At 40.4% G+C, this 16,796-nt stretch overlaps 1 protein-coding gene across 4 annotated transcripts in view; it reads right to left on the reverse strand.

Annotated features, from left to right (window-relative positions):
* Window positions 1–56: 56 nt before the first annotated feature.
* Window positions 57–16,796, reverse strand: part of ITGBL1 (integrin subunit beta like 1) — a 282,440-nt gene continuing 265,700 nt past the window's right edge. For all 4 annotated transcript variants that reach the window (XM_053563368.1, XM_053563370.1, XM_053563371.1 and 1 more), the window contains 3 exons: window positions 12,674–12,820; window positions 5,675–5,788; window positions 57–4,675 (listed from right to left, as the gene is read on the reverse strand). In XM_053563368.1, the coding sequence (XP_053419343.1) occupies window positions 4,584–4,675; window positions 5,675–5,788; window positions 12,674–12,820 (353 nt within the window). In that variant the 3' untranslated portion in view covers window positions 57–4,583. The remainder of the gene's footprint in view (window positions 4,676–5,674; window positions 5,789–12,673; window positions 12,821–16,796) is intronic.

Consider the following 16,796-nt stretch of genomic DNA (forward strand, 5'->3'; position numbering starts at 1 on the left):
AGGGGTCCCTGTTATTTGTAATTTAGTTAGATCATTTATTCTGTGTCTGGTCTCACCTGTTGCATGGGAAGAGGGCAGCACCGACGAACTGCATGTAGTAGGTCTGTGTACCGAGAACTGTTGGTCTGTATTCCTCAATTTGCATACAAAGAGTTTGTCTGCATTGTACAGTTTCTGTGTTTAATATCATTTGTTGTATTTACAAATACAACTTATTGAATAAAATATTCATATGAAGGCGTATTAAAGAAAACATCAAACAATTTTATGTAACAAAATGGCATCGCATCACCCACCCTATAGAAAAATGTCATGTAAATAAGTCGGTAATCTCCAGTTCCCTCTTTACCATGCCAAAGAAAATTTTAGTTCTTTGATGATACCTCTCTTGCTATTCTTCCGGGATAAGACTTCACCACTTTTTTTCCCCTGAGAAATTAAGTTTGCTGTTATTCAGTAAGTGCACTCTGTCAGTATTGATGTTCTGTATAGTAAAGCTGATGGAATTCATTTGTATTTATAGACTGTGTGTTTGCACATGTCCACTGTATCGGGTCTCCCCAGCACTCCCCAGCACATGCATGTCTGGTATGGGAGGGATGTTTCTACTGACTTGTTGCGGTAGCTGATGGCTTAGCCAGTCCTTCAACAATGCTCAGAAATGTTCATTATTTTGATATTTCAACTGACATCATTTTTGTTTTCTATTAAGTTTACTTTCTAAAGTATTTTGCTACCACTTTACTTGGAAAAATTATAGAAGACATGCAAATTGTCCACCCTATATAAAGAGCAAATTGGAACTGAGCAGTATTTCACTGAAAATGTGGAGCTGCCTCCTGTTCCAGTCTAACTGTTTGCCTCTAGGAGAGTAAACAGAGTTTCTTTATCATACCTGGCCACTTGCTTAATTCACATGACATGTAAAGTACTAAAACAGTTGGCTTTTCAGGATGATCAATATTGCAATTGGTTCTCCTTAAAAAACAAACAAATGAAACACTTCATTTATAATTTTGTCCCTAATATTATTATTATTATTTTTGCCATTTTCAGTGTGTTGATTATTTGTACAAATTGGAGTGCTTACATCATACTAATCAACATTGCTTTCACTTTGTTTACTCAATTACAGCATTAGGACATTTGTGTTCTACACATGATAGATCCAACTTGTACTTGCAATGTGCTCCATAGTTGTGGTTCCCCTACCATCCCCTAATATTGTAGGGTTAACTAATATTTGATACTTCTCCAATAAGAAACCAGATTGACTATGATCCAATTTAGAAGACAATGAATAGAATTAAAGATAATTTTCAATTTTATTTCAGAAAGAGTCTGTATCAGGGAAAAAAGTTGAGCAAAATTCCCAATTATTTTTTTAAATGTGGGTGTATCAAAATCCATAATATGTTATAAATTGCATTGTTTTGAAGTAAAATACATTTCATAGCTGAGCTTTTGGGCCTGGTGGTTTTCTTGAATACCAAGGGCTTTCAAAGTTTTGATGGTTGACTCTGCAAACTAAGGCTAGGTTACATGTTTCCCACCCCACCTTGGTTTTCACTCGAATTCTGAAGTGTACTGGCACAGATAGTATTTGCATTTGCATTTGAGATGATAAAGGCCATTCCTTCCAATGAGCTGCTGGGATCCAGATGAGCTCAAGGAACCCAGAAAAGTAGTGGGAATAATGATTCTCCTCCTATGTCTCAGGACACTGGTTGACTTTTTTTGGAAAATTCCTTTGTGAGGAATCCCTCAGAAGGTTTCCCAAACAAGCAGGGTTAGTGTTGACACTATCTGTAAACTTGATGTATCCCTTCCAATTGACATTAAACCCACTGCATGGGTTTAATGAATGAACCCATGAGATTTGCTTATGTCTTCCAAGAGTTTTCTCTTGCTCTGTTTGTATGTAGAGAGCGTTTCTACGTTAGAGTGCAAGGTTGATGTACAAAATCATGTTTAAGAAGGCTAGAATTTATGTCTTTGTGTGTAACTTACCTGTTTATTTTTTAATCTAAAAAGTATAAATTCAATCACATCTTAATAGTGTATTGATCTCTCTGTTGCTACAGTGAAAATCACACACACACACACAATTACAGCAGATGGGAAGTAAACATTTCTGTTTTCAAAGAAAAAGCGTTGCTTAGAGTTTAGTTGCTACGTGACTTAGTCTACAATTCAGTTTTGATTCTATAATTTGTAACTAAGTGAATATTTTCATCTTTGTCCAAAAATTTAGACAAATTACATTTTTAATTTCATGGTATGATCACTGCTCTAGTATTTAAACTTGTTTTTTTTCTAGAAAGAAATAGACGTCAAGGACATTTTTGAAACTTCTATGGAAATATAACGATTTAGAAAAAGAGCAGCATGTTTGCTGTAGTTGTTATGTAGCTTAAACTAGGTAACAACATATAGAGTCTTTTAAGAAAAGTAAGACACAGCTGAGGTTGTCATGAGCTATGGGAAATCAGGGAATTCCAGTGGAGCCAGGGTGGCAAACTCCCGCTCAGCCACAAGCTAAAGCCAGGCCTGAGTATGGTTGGTATAGCTGAGAGCTCAGAATGAATTTTTATTTTATTCCCCAGTTTTGAAGTATTAAACACAAAGGAAAAAGAATGAGAGACAGAGGCATATGTGGCCCACAAGGTCTAACATATTTACTATCTGATCCTTTATAGAAATACGATGTCCTTTGTATTATGCTGGCTAGATGTTCCAATGAATTCAATGTCTGAACATCATCAAAAAGGTCATCAAAATTGCTGCTGAACAATTACAATCGTTTTTTCTGAGGCTTAAAATGTTTAGAGAGAGAAGAGGAAATAATATATGTTATTTCTATGTTATTTTTTGGCTACTTATATCTCCCTCATGTTACAAAACTGATAGATCAATTTACATACTAACAAAGATAGTTATTATCTCAGGATAGAGATAACAATTTTATAATTCTATTAAGTTATGAGAACATTATTAGTACTATAAAAATCAGCACCAGTTCAATTTTCTCTTAAAACAATTTTCCATATTACGTTTTTAAGTAACTCGGCACATTTATTTTTGGTGATTTGACTCGAAAAGTCCAAGCATTAACTGTAGGATATTGACATCATTAAATAAAATTTCCAAGTAAAAATTTTCGTCTTTAAACAATATGGAAATAATTTTGCTACATTATTCTAGGATTTTACAAAATAATTCACATTTAGGAAAAAAGTGTTTTTTTTTTCAAGCTCTAAATACTTAAAGGTTATCTAAACTAATGTGTTTAAGTAGATTTACCTGTGATATGTCAGGGACGTCCCAATTGAACATTTTCATAGTTCAATGTGAATTTCATACAGAACAAAGTTTCACCACAAAAAAATAAACATTTTGTTCCTATCTTGAGTGAATAGTTGAAATTTCTATTTAAGCCTTTACTGGATTTTTTTTTTTTTTTTTTTTTAGATTGGTGCCATTTTATCACAGAATCTCTTTCGTGACTTGTTTTCATGACACCACTTTTCCAGTAAGGTCTCCTTAGAAAAAAGAAAAGTCTTTTAAGCAAAATGAATGCATATTTCAGGCCCATCAGTTATCCAACTAGGTATAATGCTTTAAAAATCAACAATAAAAATAAGATTTCTTGCATAGGTAACTTCTGCTCAGTCTTCAAAATATGATCCCTCGGTTCTAGGAACCTGAAAAAGCACATCCCTGAATAGGAATTGTTTTCTTGGGTTAATTATCAGTAGGTAAATACATATTGACACAAAATATAAATATCTTCTGTGACTATTTATTAAAAATGTTAAATTGTACATTTTTCATATCTTCCTTTATCTTAAGATAATCTTCTTTTGTGAGTTTAAAGTGAGATTAGACACATGACTTTATGGCTAAAAAATGACCAGTCTTTTCCCTTGATCTACCCCCCAACATTATTATATCTTTTGTGTGTTTATCTTCACCGTTCCCACATGGAAATGAGCATAAAAGAATATTTCTTTTGTGTGTTTATCTTCACCGTTCCCACATGGAAATGAGCATAAAAGAATATTCTAGAAAAATCTCATTGACTGACTTATATGAAGATCTGTTTTCCTTAGATTCTAACCTAGTCTCTCTTGTGTAGGACTGTGGATTTCTATCAGCCGTGCACTGCAGCCTCTGCCTCTCACCCCCAGCACTACTGACATTTGGAATCACACAGTCCTTTATCACACAGGTGTCCCATTCAGCACCCCTGGCCTCGCCCACTGGAGTCTGCACCTGCCCACACCACCCAGTGTGACAATGAATTGTAGATGAGGGCAATTGTGTTTTGGGTGACAAAATTGCTTTGCTGAGAACCACTCACGTTAGTCATGGAAGGAAAGGACTTTTAGTGTTATTTACATCAGCATTTGCTTCACTTGTGTGTAACGAGTACCCAAAGTTCATTCAGGCATCCAGAAAGAGAAAAACAGACAATGGTCAGTTTAACCTGTCCTAGTGGTGATTATACATGGTTTCCTTTGCATTTTTATATGTTCTAATGGCCTAGAAAAAGGAGAACCCGGTCCTCTCCCATGTGATTGTTAAGGATATTCTGTGCCGAGCCAGATTTCACATGCGTTGCCATTCCATCCTCCCCAGCATTCACAGTTTCCACAGCTACATATTCCATTCCCTGCAATAAAATACGGAATCATCACCACGATTGAAATGCACCAAGCTTTAAATATGCTGTTACAAACTCTAAGTGTCCATAATAAAACCACTTCACTCATCCTGGGTAGATTTTCTTACTGTGCAGTGATCTGATTGTCCCATCTTATGAAGCATCTGTGAGAAGTCTAAACCTCCTATTAATGCCCTTTTTTTGGTGGCACCATCTATAGATAAGATAGTAACCATCCTCTATCACTCTGGCTGGGTTTCCCTGTCATGATTTGGTTTTTCCCTTACAAAGCCAGGTATTTCTAACTTATGAATAAATATGAAAAATATAAAGCTCCCAGACATAATTTGAGGCAGACCACTTAATTAGCTAGAAGAGGCTTGCATAGCAGGGATGGACAGAAAGCCACCAACTCAAGGACAGACGTAGATATTCATCTTTTACCTTAGCTAGAATGAGGAGAGCAAATACACATGCCTCTATTTCCCCGTAACTTGGTCAAGCAAATGTATTTTATAACCAATTTTAAAGACTCTAAAGATAAGCACAGCAGTGGCTAGAGCACTGCTGAGCCTTTTTTGTACCTTGCCCCTACAGACATACACACATCCATTTTCCCAAAAACAACCAAGGCATCACATAGTGGTACCTGGATCCTGTTTTAAAAATTCCACCCCTTATACAATGGGTAAAAGAGTTCTTTGCTCTTTTCCAAATATAACTACGTCTGTGTGAGTCTGAGAAGTAGATTACTTTGTGCACATTTCACAATAATCTGATAATTTAGCTTCATTCTTTCGTATTTTTCTGTTCCTGGGAATGATGCTTGCACTTACTCCCAAATGCCGGCCTTCCCTTTCATAGGTACTTTGTATTATCACCTGTCCTTTGATTATATGAAAGCCGCCCTGTCCAGCCACCTGAACCACGGGCGAGGTCACGTGGGTGTCATTTGGCAGTACTGCAATCTGTGGCGGCACAGAACAATTAGAGGAGGTCGATATGCACCTGTACAAATGAGACCATCGTGTCTGTCGCAGTCTCGGTCATCACATTCGCAGAATTCCCCCGATGTGTACCATTCTTCAGCAGAACAAATGCACTTTCCACAATGACAAGAACCTGAAATTATAAAGGGCCATCACAGCACAACTAAAGGTTCCTAACTAGAATAAAATATCGTTGATACACTGACAATAGGCTTCTAATAACCTATCGCCCAAAGGTAAAAGGTTATTGAACAGCCATTTTCTCAGAGGGGAGCTTGACTTGCTGTAATTCACAAAGGTCATCCAGGAAGGCCTTCATTACGGATCCAGACAGTGGTAATTAGCCTGGAGCAAATGTCTCTTGGCCCAGTCTGGTTGAAATGTCACTGAGAGGAGAATGTGGCTGATCTTTATAGAAGGTCTTCCAAAAAGGTATTCAAAACAGATATTTTTTCTGAATTGAATCATGTTTTTTTACAAAAGTATCTGTTCTTTAAAGGAATTGAATAGTAAATTATATTAAGGGCAGATGCACTTATAATTAAAATAACAACTAAATTATTGTGCTCATAATTTGGGGGTTTTGTTTACATGATTATCTTGAAGTGGGAACACATCTGCATATTAGGTGGCTAATTAAATTGCTCAGAATGCAGGCACAATCATTCATGTCTATCTGATTTATCAGAGCTGATGCTCAGGATTCCCTGACATAAACAAGAATCATACTAACTGGTCTTCACGCTTCCTGAAGCACTGGGTTACCCTGCTTTTATCCTCCTACCTAATTAAAACAAACAAACTCTGTCTTTGGTTATTAAAACTATTTTGGGTTACTGCACAGTAATTGTATTAATGGTATATGTAAAAATCAAAGAAAATAAATGAGGTAAACAGTGTCCCCAAAAGACAAGAAACTTCTCTCAGTCTAAAAATCTTTATGTAAAAAGCTAAAATTCCCTCACAGGGCCAAACTGTTTCCACTACAGTAGCAAAGATAGGTTTAAAATTAAAAGGAAAAAAATAAAAGGGACTTCCCCTTTCTTCTCTGTCCTTGGGCTGGTTGTTCTCTCCAAATGTGATTTTGTTTTTCTAAAAGATGGCTGGCACCAAAGTTTTCAGGTCAAAATCACATTAAGAGAATGTAAAGTAGAAAAAGTATTTTGACGTGTTTAACAAAATTCCAGACTTGTTCAGTTCAAAATACTTCAGGGAAAGGAGGAATGAATCATTAGCATCTTTTTGAAATACAAGAAATTTAAATACAAGTATTTAAAATACAACACTTTTTTATGACTAAAAAAAAAATAAATGAGTTGACAACCTAATTAGGAAAATGAAGTTGTCACAGATGCGGTGAAGGGATTTGCGCTGATGTGTCCTAAGCATTGGAACTTGGGCATGCAGTTTAGTTAAAGGATCCCTGACAGCCAAATTAAACATCTGCCATTGCTTCTCACATGTTTCAAAGTAAGAGCCTACTCAGAACTAGTTACATTGCGAGAACTGCGTTTACACTTCTTTTGACTTCTTGCTGAGCGCTCGCATCATTTCATTTAGTCCTGACTTCTCTTCCTGAGGGCCTTGGTATCTGTCACTCCTGATGAGGGACTGACTGGCCAGGGGTTCACAATTAATGAATTAATTAATTCCCATTAATCACAAGCTGGGAATTAATCTGCCCAGGTCACTCTGCAAGGGATGGTTACCTCCCCAAGTATAAAGTTTCCTCGTTTTAGAAATGTATTGATCCTAATTTTAAATTTATCCACATTTCTAACATGAAATTTTCAACACTCAACTGTTTTTTCAATAAATTAGGTTAGCGATATATCTGCCAACAAGGAGGACAGGAAGTAGCGCGTGGACCATCAGAGAGACTTCTGAGAAGCAGCCGTAATTAGTGTTTCTATTTCCACAAGTGGAGGGAACTTATTTGAAGAATTTGACTGTTTTACTTGTTTCTAAAATAGCATCTTCCACACACTGCAAAATTATTTCTACTACAAATATAAGGATTTTTTTATGTCCACAATATTCATATTCTGTGCCTATGATACACTGTTTGTGAGTGCCACCATCCATGAAAAGATCTCACATTTCATCTTTAACCTTATCCTCTGGCGCTGGCACTATTTCTAATTCTGCTCTTGCTTGTGAAATGCTTAAAACTAGTAATCTCAGCTAAGTTACTGTGGTATACATGGATAGAGCATTTGGCGAGTAAATTCCAGGTCCCAAAGTCTGCTAGTCATTGAAACAGAATAAAAATTGAGGGTTGATTTGTATGTTCCATGAAATAGCAGCTTTTCTAGGCCAGCACTTTCCCAGCTGTGTTGCCCTTTTCTGTTTGTCAAAGCTCAACGCGTCTTAGAGGTAGGAAATTCTTCTGCTTGTGAAACTAGGCATAGATGGAATTTAATAATAACATAGCGTGAAGAGTTATTAGGACCTATTACAGCACCTTTCTTGTAGAGTGTGCTGGCTGTTTTCATCACTGATGAGGGTTAAGTTGTCCCTCTCTAGAAAATCGTAGGAAGGCTCTCAGAGACCTGGGCTGCGTGAGTACCAAGAGGGGAGCAAATGTTCAACTGAGATAGCTGGGAGACACTCACAGTCCCCACCCTCCCCCCAGGACCCAGCCTGACCAGAGAGCAGCAGGCTGGTCTTGGTGGGAGCTCTGGGGTGTTAAGTTCATGACCACAACACCACTAAATCCATTTATTTTCTTTCTCAATAGAAGGATCTTTATGAATGTCCCCATCTCCTGTCTGAGCTATTTTGTGGCTTCCATCCATGGGGAATTAGCCACATTTTCTCGTGTATCTTCAGAGCGTTCTCAGGACTTAAAAAAGGGAAAGAGCTGAAATTTTGCCTTTAAAGTTGGGAACGAAAGGACACAGGGAAGGGAGCTGCCCCCGCCCGCACCCTGAAGGCAGTCAGTAACACTTAAGATTTCCATCTAACTCAATCTGCTCTTCTACCCGCCTCTGCCACTCTCTGACGTCCCTCACAGCCAACTCGCTCCTACCCAGTAGTAGGAGACAGGAGCGCTGTGCTCCTGCTGGTGTGCCCAGATAGTCATCGTGGGGGAGGCAAGGAGGCCGAGAGTGAGTGTACTGAAGTGGGGCCCCACAAATATCCCGGTGAGGGTTTCGGGAGAAATGTCTGAATGTTTACTGATGTGTTTCCAGTTGTGACCACACAGCAGCAACCTGTGGGATTATCGGAGGTGATCACCTGGATCCAGGTTGGAGCAAACAAGGAAAAAGTGTTATTGTGGAACTTTGGATGCAAAAAAATAAGTCCCCAACAACGAGAACATAACGGAATTATCATGTATTCTGCGAAAGCAGCTGACCGTAGTGGAGATCTGGCCACTAGGCTCATCTTTCTTGGTTACCCCCAACACCGGGGTCTAAGGGCAAGGCCCCTGTGCTCAGAGCCAAGCCCTTGATTAACCTCGCACTTCCTTTTTCATTCATTAAGCCTGACAAAACGCTGCAACCCGACGTCCTAGCAGGCAGTTTTCACATTTGTACTAACTACTCCATCTGTCATGAAGGTCACAACATATCTTGTTTTACATTTTTCTATGGAGTGATTTATTGGCTACAAATTTGTAAAGAAATAAAATGCTATTTCTTCATGGTCTCCTGAGGTGAGCACTTCATTCACAGCTCTTGGGACATGCGTGTCTCAGCCTTGTTTTGGTTGGGACAGGGCATTAAAGGATGTGCCCAGGCCACTGCTCAGCCCTGGCCTGTCATCAGAGAAGGACTCTGCATAATCTTGGCAATCATTGGGGGGAAGGGCTTTCCTTGACACATCTGAGAGAAATGATATGGGATTTCAACAAGCCCATGAGACTTAGCAAGAAATACCTGGCCCTACTCAAATCATCTAGAGCAGGTTTCTCTTTTCTGCCATCATGTTGACATCCCTGAATCTGTTCCATAAGTCACTTTTCCTGAGGATGTGGAGTGAGGGTTTCTCCCCATGGGAACGGGGGACAAGTGCTGCATCCCCATTGTCCTCTGTGCCTACCACAGGCCACAGTTCCATGATCGCAGTTTTGGCCCCTTTCTTCCTCCTTAACCCACTACTGGTGTCTCCAGAATTGTAGGAAAGAAAAAAGCCTAGGAGCAGCTGCTGCCCCAGCCCCAGCTGCTGCCCCAGCTCCCAGCGCTGCTACAGCCCCCAGCTGCTGCCCCAGCCCCAGCTGCTGCCCCAGCTCCCAGCGCTGCTACAGCCCCCAGCTGCTGCCCCAGCCCCAGCTCCCAGCGCTGCTACAGCCCCCAGCTGCTGCCCCAGCCCCAGCTCCCAGCGCTGCTACGGCCCCCAGCTGCTGCCCCAGCCCCAGCTCCCAGCGCTGCTACAGCCCCCAGCTGCTGCCCCAGCCCCAGCTGTTGCCCTGGAAAGAGCCCCAGTGGCCAGCTGGGCATCCAACTGTGAACCGCTCCCCCCGCCCCCTTGAATTTAAAGATCCTAAAACTCTCTATCATTTAGATAAATACGCTTTCAGCACTTCATTGATCTCTGGATATATTTCCACCACATGGAGCAAATAATTTGCAAAGGCATTAACCAGAGAGATTTTTTCGGTTTGGTCTGGTTTTGAGGAAATGCCTTTGGGTCAATTTTTTGGTTTGGTTTGGTTTTGAGGAAATGCCTTTGGGTCAATATTTAATCAACTTATTTTTTTTTATTTTCTACATTTATGATGCTGAAAATTTGTTTCCTCAGTCTGTAATCACTTGAATAAAGATGTCTATTTCTTGAAATTAAACAACTTTTTTTGCATGAAAACAGCGGTTCTCAAACTATGGGTCAAGACCCACAGGAAATGTACTAAAGGGCCGTGGCATTGGGAAGGTTAAGAACCACTGGTTTAGGAGATGGCAGGCTGCAATTTCCCACAGCTGCAGATGGCTTTGCGCATTCTTCCTGAACTTACCACTGGACATGACTTCAGGAAGACCTGCTGATGGACAGTGTTAATGAGGTGATAGTGTGTCTAGTGCACACACAAACACACACACACAATGGCTGCACATACGCACACTTGTGTTTTTAATAGGAACGGGGGTCTCCACACTGTGAAACGGGCATACGCATGTGTCCTTATCCCAACGATGATGCTATTTAGGAAAACCAAGTAAAAACGTATTTAAGTTTATAGCTCTATATGAGGAGTTATGCTCAGAAAAGAGAATATCTAATTCAAAAAATTTAGCCATTCTCATTATTTTTTATACAGAGAACATCCTCCTCTGATCTGATAACATCTCTTTTGTCCTCCCCTACTTCAGTTTAATTCCATCTCTACCTTTTTCCTGCTGTTCTTCATTCATCTCTTTCTCCCCAATTTTTTCCCTTAGTCTCTTCCTTTTAACTTTTCCTTCCACCTTTTGGTTTTCCTAGCACAGCTTGAAGCCAAGGCAGGTGTTTCCAGTTGCCAAGGTCCCCTGAGAACAGAGCTGGCAGAACATTTGTTTAGGGCTTGGAATTACATTGAATTTGATGGGAGAACAAACAGGAAACAAAGTGATTGCTCTTAATGCATTTAAGTGCCACCTGCCTGCTGTAACAGCATTAAGGCGGAGGCAGGGCCTCCTTGCCTGAGCTCTGTAAAGAGAAAGTCTTGCACACAGAGTTCCTAGAAACTAAGGACACTATCAGCTATTGAAATAAGCAGGTTAGTGTCCATTTTCAACTTTCCTCCTGGCATCACAGGTCTCACAGCATCCATCCTCTTACACGTCTCAAGTTGTTTCCAAAAGTATTTCAACCTGACAGCACTGGCCCTGCATCATGGGAAAAACAACAGCCACCGTTTAGAGGACACGTGACCCTGGGCACACCCGCCACACAGACCTCCTTCACCAGGAGGCGGTGTCATGGGTGGAGCTCTTTGTTAACACTATTCGGTGCCCCTGGTCTGTTTTCTTCAGAAAGTTAGCTAAGTGCTCCTCCTGACCCAGGGGGAGTGTCTCAGGATAAATGAAACTTCAGCTAGAGCTGCGCCTTGTCCCAAACGAGGGGTTGTCCTGCACAGAGGCCACTGGGCTAAGAGGAGGGCTTGGAGGAACCCTAACTCCCAGATCCCTGAGGGCCACCCACAGGTGACCTCCTTGGCACTAGCAAAAGGGACACAGCAGCCCCTAGGCAGTGCCATATGCACCATGATAGCAGGTCCCCAAGTCCCCTCCAGAATGTCATACAGAAAGTCAAGAGCGAGACATCCAGCATTCAATCTACCAGTCTCCTTTGCTCAGAAGACAATCCGTTCTGGTGTCCCTGCTCCTGCCTGTGTGGAGGAAGGAATAGGAAAGGCCTGACTGGGTCACTGGCTTCTCTCCTACCAACTTGTATGTTGTAACCATCTGGTAAACATAGTTTTTTCTTTGTTGAATTATTATCTATTTTTTAATATGCATTTGCTTGGAATAGTTGGTAATATTTAGGTCAAAGAAAATTGCACCAGATTTGTAGGACCCATATCCTTTTTCTTGCACTTTTTATGAAACTAAATATGTAGCCTCTTCTCATATCTTACTCACAGTTCCAGCTCTCCCTTTCACCACATACATGTGTAAAATTTAGCCCCAGCAGTTCCAAAAGTCATATTTTTGGCATCTCAGACACTAGTGATCACTTTTCTGCCGTTCCCGGCTGTGCTTTTCAGAGGTGAACTCAGTGATGGGCCTTTTGCCTTTCTTTGCATGGGGAGGGGTCCATTCAGTAACTGGCATATTCTGTTGCCCTTATTCCTTATAAAATTATTAATCCTGTTTCATTTAGCAAGATCTTAGCACACATGCGGCTGAGGGTCTCTGTGCATGAACCTTCTCTTGTGCATCTCATTTTCTCAGCTGCAGAACTTCCCAGGGTTCACCTTCAGGCGTCAGGCCTGGTGCCGGCAGACCTGCGTGGTTTTCTTTCTGGAAAAGATGGCTGCTACTTGCTGCTCTGTGTCAGAGCAGGAATCCAGCCCAGCTCCTGCAGAGATACTCACCCTTCCCCGAGCACAATATGCCATCTGCTGATTCACACAGACTCCTGCTTTGTTCTTCCGTCATGTCACACTTCCGCGGATGCTGGCAGAGCTTCCCAAACCACCCGCTCTCGCAAATGCAGCGACCACAAGAACACGTGCCGTGGCCTGGGAAGCAACCACAGGGTGGGGGTGAGATGACAGGTGGGTAAATACGGAGCTGAGGCAGGGGTTTTAAAATGCATAGACTACGGGACCTCATTTCCTATCCAACACGCATTGTCCTCTATGCACGGTCAATCTGGCATGTAACTGTTTCAAAGAACTTCACAACAGAGTTCTAGTTTAACGTAATAAATTGGAATGCAGCATAGAAAATGGACGAGAGAGGAAGGGACCCTGAAATAAATTAAGATAGAATTACACCATCCTTTCTGGATACAAAGTGTTTCCTCATTTGCATTTTTATCAGTATGGAGTCTTAGTGTGATTCTTCCTGCACACCAGGACATCCGATTAGCAAGGCCAGGCACGTCACCACTGCTTACAGCATTTATTGATTGCTCTCCCATCACTTACTACTAAAAACAAAAGGCTGACTTCCACATGAACAGCATTTGGTATTCAATTACTGTGTGTACCTTTCTACTTAACAGTAGGAACAGACACAAGTTTAGTTGCTTGCACCAACACCACATTAGATTGTATGAACTTCCATTTTAATTCCTTGTTCCATTCAATGCTTTGTTTCTTTTCCTGATTCATGCACTGCCTTACGGGAGGATGCCTCTGATTCAGCTATTTGCCTGGCAAAGACCCACTATCTATTATGAACAGAGCATTGTGTTAAGCACTAAGAGATAAAAATCAAGCCATGATGTACACAGTGGTCCCTGGTCTCCTTCCCGGGACAAATATCATCATCATTCGGTCTGACCAGACTTTCTGAAGCTGTTCATGACACTATTTTTCCCTCAATCATTCACTCTGGAGGGAACTTCAAAAGTAAACCTAGCTTCACTTTCCCCCCACTAAATTCAGCTCTTCACAGGAAAAACAAGTGGCCCAAACTCAGCAGTTTGCAAGTCACAGTTATAATTAGTTGATGTGACCACCCTTGAATCCTGGAGATAGTCCTCCATAACACATGATCACCTGGTGGTTAATGGAAAGCGAATGAAGGGCAAACTTGGTTCATATAGAGACCTCCACAACAGCCTCTTCTCTCTATGACCACATAATAAATTTATTGATATCCCAGCCCTTTGAATATGTGGGGATAATGGGTATTATCCCCATTTTACAGTCAGGCAACTGAGCCTCAGAAGGACTAAGTAATTTTGCTTCACATCACACACATAGTCCAGCCATACAGGATTAGAACCTGACTCCAGTGCCCCTTATTTCCAAGCCCACACTTTCCCTAATGTGTCTGTACTTCATGTTAGAAAGAGAGATGCTTAGAAGACTTTTCTTAATTCCTATCTCTTTCAACCGCTGCATCATTTGAAGGTGTACATTTGGCATTCACGGGCATTTTCTTCTTACGAGTCTCTTCTCTCTTGGTATTCATGACATGGGACTCTCCTTGCCCCCATTCAAAACTTCCCCTTTGTCTCTGCGTATTCTTCTACCTGTTTTGTGACCTGATAAATGTTGATATCCTCTTATTGACCATACTCAATAGTCTTCTTTTATCTCGCTATAATTTCTCCCTTTAAAAATTCATCAAACCATAAGATTTCTGATAACCACAATGACCACAGGGCTGTATCTCCAGCCAGCTCCATTTTCATGACTCGTCCCCAATTAATATTAACATCCCCAATTAATACTCTCCGATGTATTATCTAATTTTCTTTCCAAAGGTGCATCTGTCTTATTTTATTCAATAGCACATCTATCCTTATAGGCAACTAGTTCAAAATGTTTTGAGTCACATTTGAATGTTCTTTTTTCCCTTCATCCAAATGTTGCCATGTCTGTTGAAGTTCCCTCCAACACATTTTGATCACCATCATGAACTTGGAGAAACCTGCCCATCACATCTCTCTCCAATGTTCTTGCTCAGAGTCCCACAGCACAACTCTGCTCATGTAACATCCATGATCTCTAGCCCTGCATGTTTCCCTAATGTTTATGACATAAATCATCTTTGTTATATTTTAGGTTCCTATAAAACAGAGTCCGAGGCTTCTTTTCCAATCTTATTCTTTTCTCTTTTCCCTTTGACCAAACTGACATTGTTCCCTGCACATTTCTCACACTTTTGACCTCTCTACAGGAATACCTTTCTCCTACTCTACATATTAGAGTCCTACTTAATTTTCAAAGCTCAGCAAAAGTGAGCAACAATTGATGAAGACCTTCCAAATATCCCTGGGTAGAACTCATTGCCACTTCTCTAATTTCACATGATTTTTTCATCTCCTGTAGAACTGTTCTATTTTCCACAATATTTAATTTTAAAATAAATCCATTACTTGACTGTGAATTCCTTGACAGTGAGAATTACTTCTGATTCAGCACACTGATCTCCAGAGTGCCAAGCACCCTGCCTTAGACACAGCGGATCTTCAAAAACATCTGTAATAGGCTGAGGTTGCTTTTACAAAATATTCTCATTTATTCCCCATAAATGCAAACTGAGAGCCCTGAACTGATTCTAGAACATGTTATTCTAAGTTCTTTGGTGAATGGACTTTCATTTAAAGGTAATGGGACGTTCATAAGTTGCTGTTTTATTTCTACTTTCTGTAGAGTAGAACCAAGTTAGAGAATTGGTTCTCTAAGAGCTATCCACACAATAACTAGTTATTAAATTAGTATATCTTGACTTCTCCACTAGAATCAAAGTCTACTTAAAGTACAATTTTTCTTAAGGAGTTAAATGTTGTCATCTTTGAAGGCAGATATTCTGGAGTACAAAATAAGAAAAGAAAGAAGGAAAGGAAAGGAAAGGGAAGGGAGGGAAGGGAAGGGAAGGGGAAGAGGAAGAGGAAGAGGAAGGAAGGAAGGAAAGAAGGAAAGAAAAAGAAAAAGAAAGAAAGAAAGCTAGCTAGTTTCTGGTAGTGGGCCCATTGAGCTACGGACTTTTCAAATGCTAATATTTCCTGCTGACTCTGGGTTGATAAGAATTGTCATCAGTGGGCCGCGCCTGTGGCTCAGTCGTAAGGCGCTGGCCCCATATGCCGAGGGTGGCGGGTTCAAACCCGGCCCCGGCCAAACCGCAACCAAAAAAATATCCGGGCGTTGTGGCGGGGGCCTGTAGTCCCAGCTACTCGGGAGGCTGAGGCAAGAGAATCGCTTAAGCCCAGGAGTTGGAGGTTGCTGTGAGCTGTGTGAGGCCACGGCACTCTACCAAGGGCCATAAAGTGAGACTCTGTCTCTACAAAAAAAAAAAAAAAAAAGAATTGTCATCAGTGTGACATAATCGGCAGATCTCTACTGCAGAGGAAGATATTCTGCCTTTGATTTAAGATATTAACAGTAACTCAATGGAACCTGAAAGCAATTAATTTAACGTAAAATTATATGCAAGAAAATGGGAGATATTTTCATTTATTAGCTCATTTATCACATCCTTCTGTCAAGTTAAGTTAGCATCTAGCCCATACAATCATCAAAATGCACTGATATTTCAATGTTTTAATTAGCAATTTATACGACCTCCTTTTACTTAAAATTAATAAAAAACAACTTCCATAAATATCTTCTTTATAAACTGTAAAAACTTAATCACCCATTCAAGATATATTTGCTGTGTGCCAGGTATTATATTAATAGTTTAGGACGTAACAGTGAATGAAATAGGCATTGACCTTGTCTTCACGGTACTCTCAGTCTACTAGGGAAGAAAACAAGTCACGATAAATAAACACATATACCTAATGTGTAGAAGACTGAAAGAGGACGCTAGTACAGAGCAATAGAGAAATCACTGATAATCAGGGTAGTCCAAGGATGACACTCAAGGGATGGGAAGGAACCAGACAGCCAATGTTCTAGAAACAGAGCCTAGAAAAGCTAATGAACAGTCCTTGAGACAAGAGAGAACTTGGCATGCTAGAGGCAGTGAAAGGAGGCCAATGTGTTTGAAGAATAAGAAGTTAAAAAATGGAATAATAAAGTTGGAGAGATAGTC

This window comes from Nycticebus coucang, chromosome 15, assembly GCF_027406575.1.
Source record: "Nycticebus coucang isolate mNycCou1 chromosome 15, mNycCou1.pri, whole genome shotgun sequence".
Classification (NCBI taxonomy): Eukaryota; Metazoa; Chordata; class Mammalia; order Primates; family Lorisidae; genus Nycticebus; species Nycticebus coucang.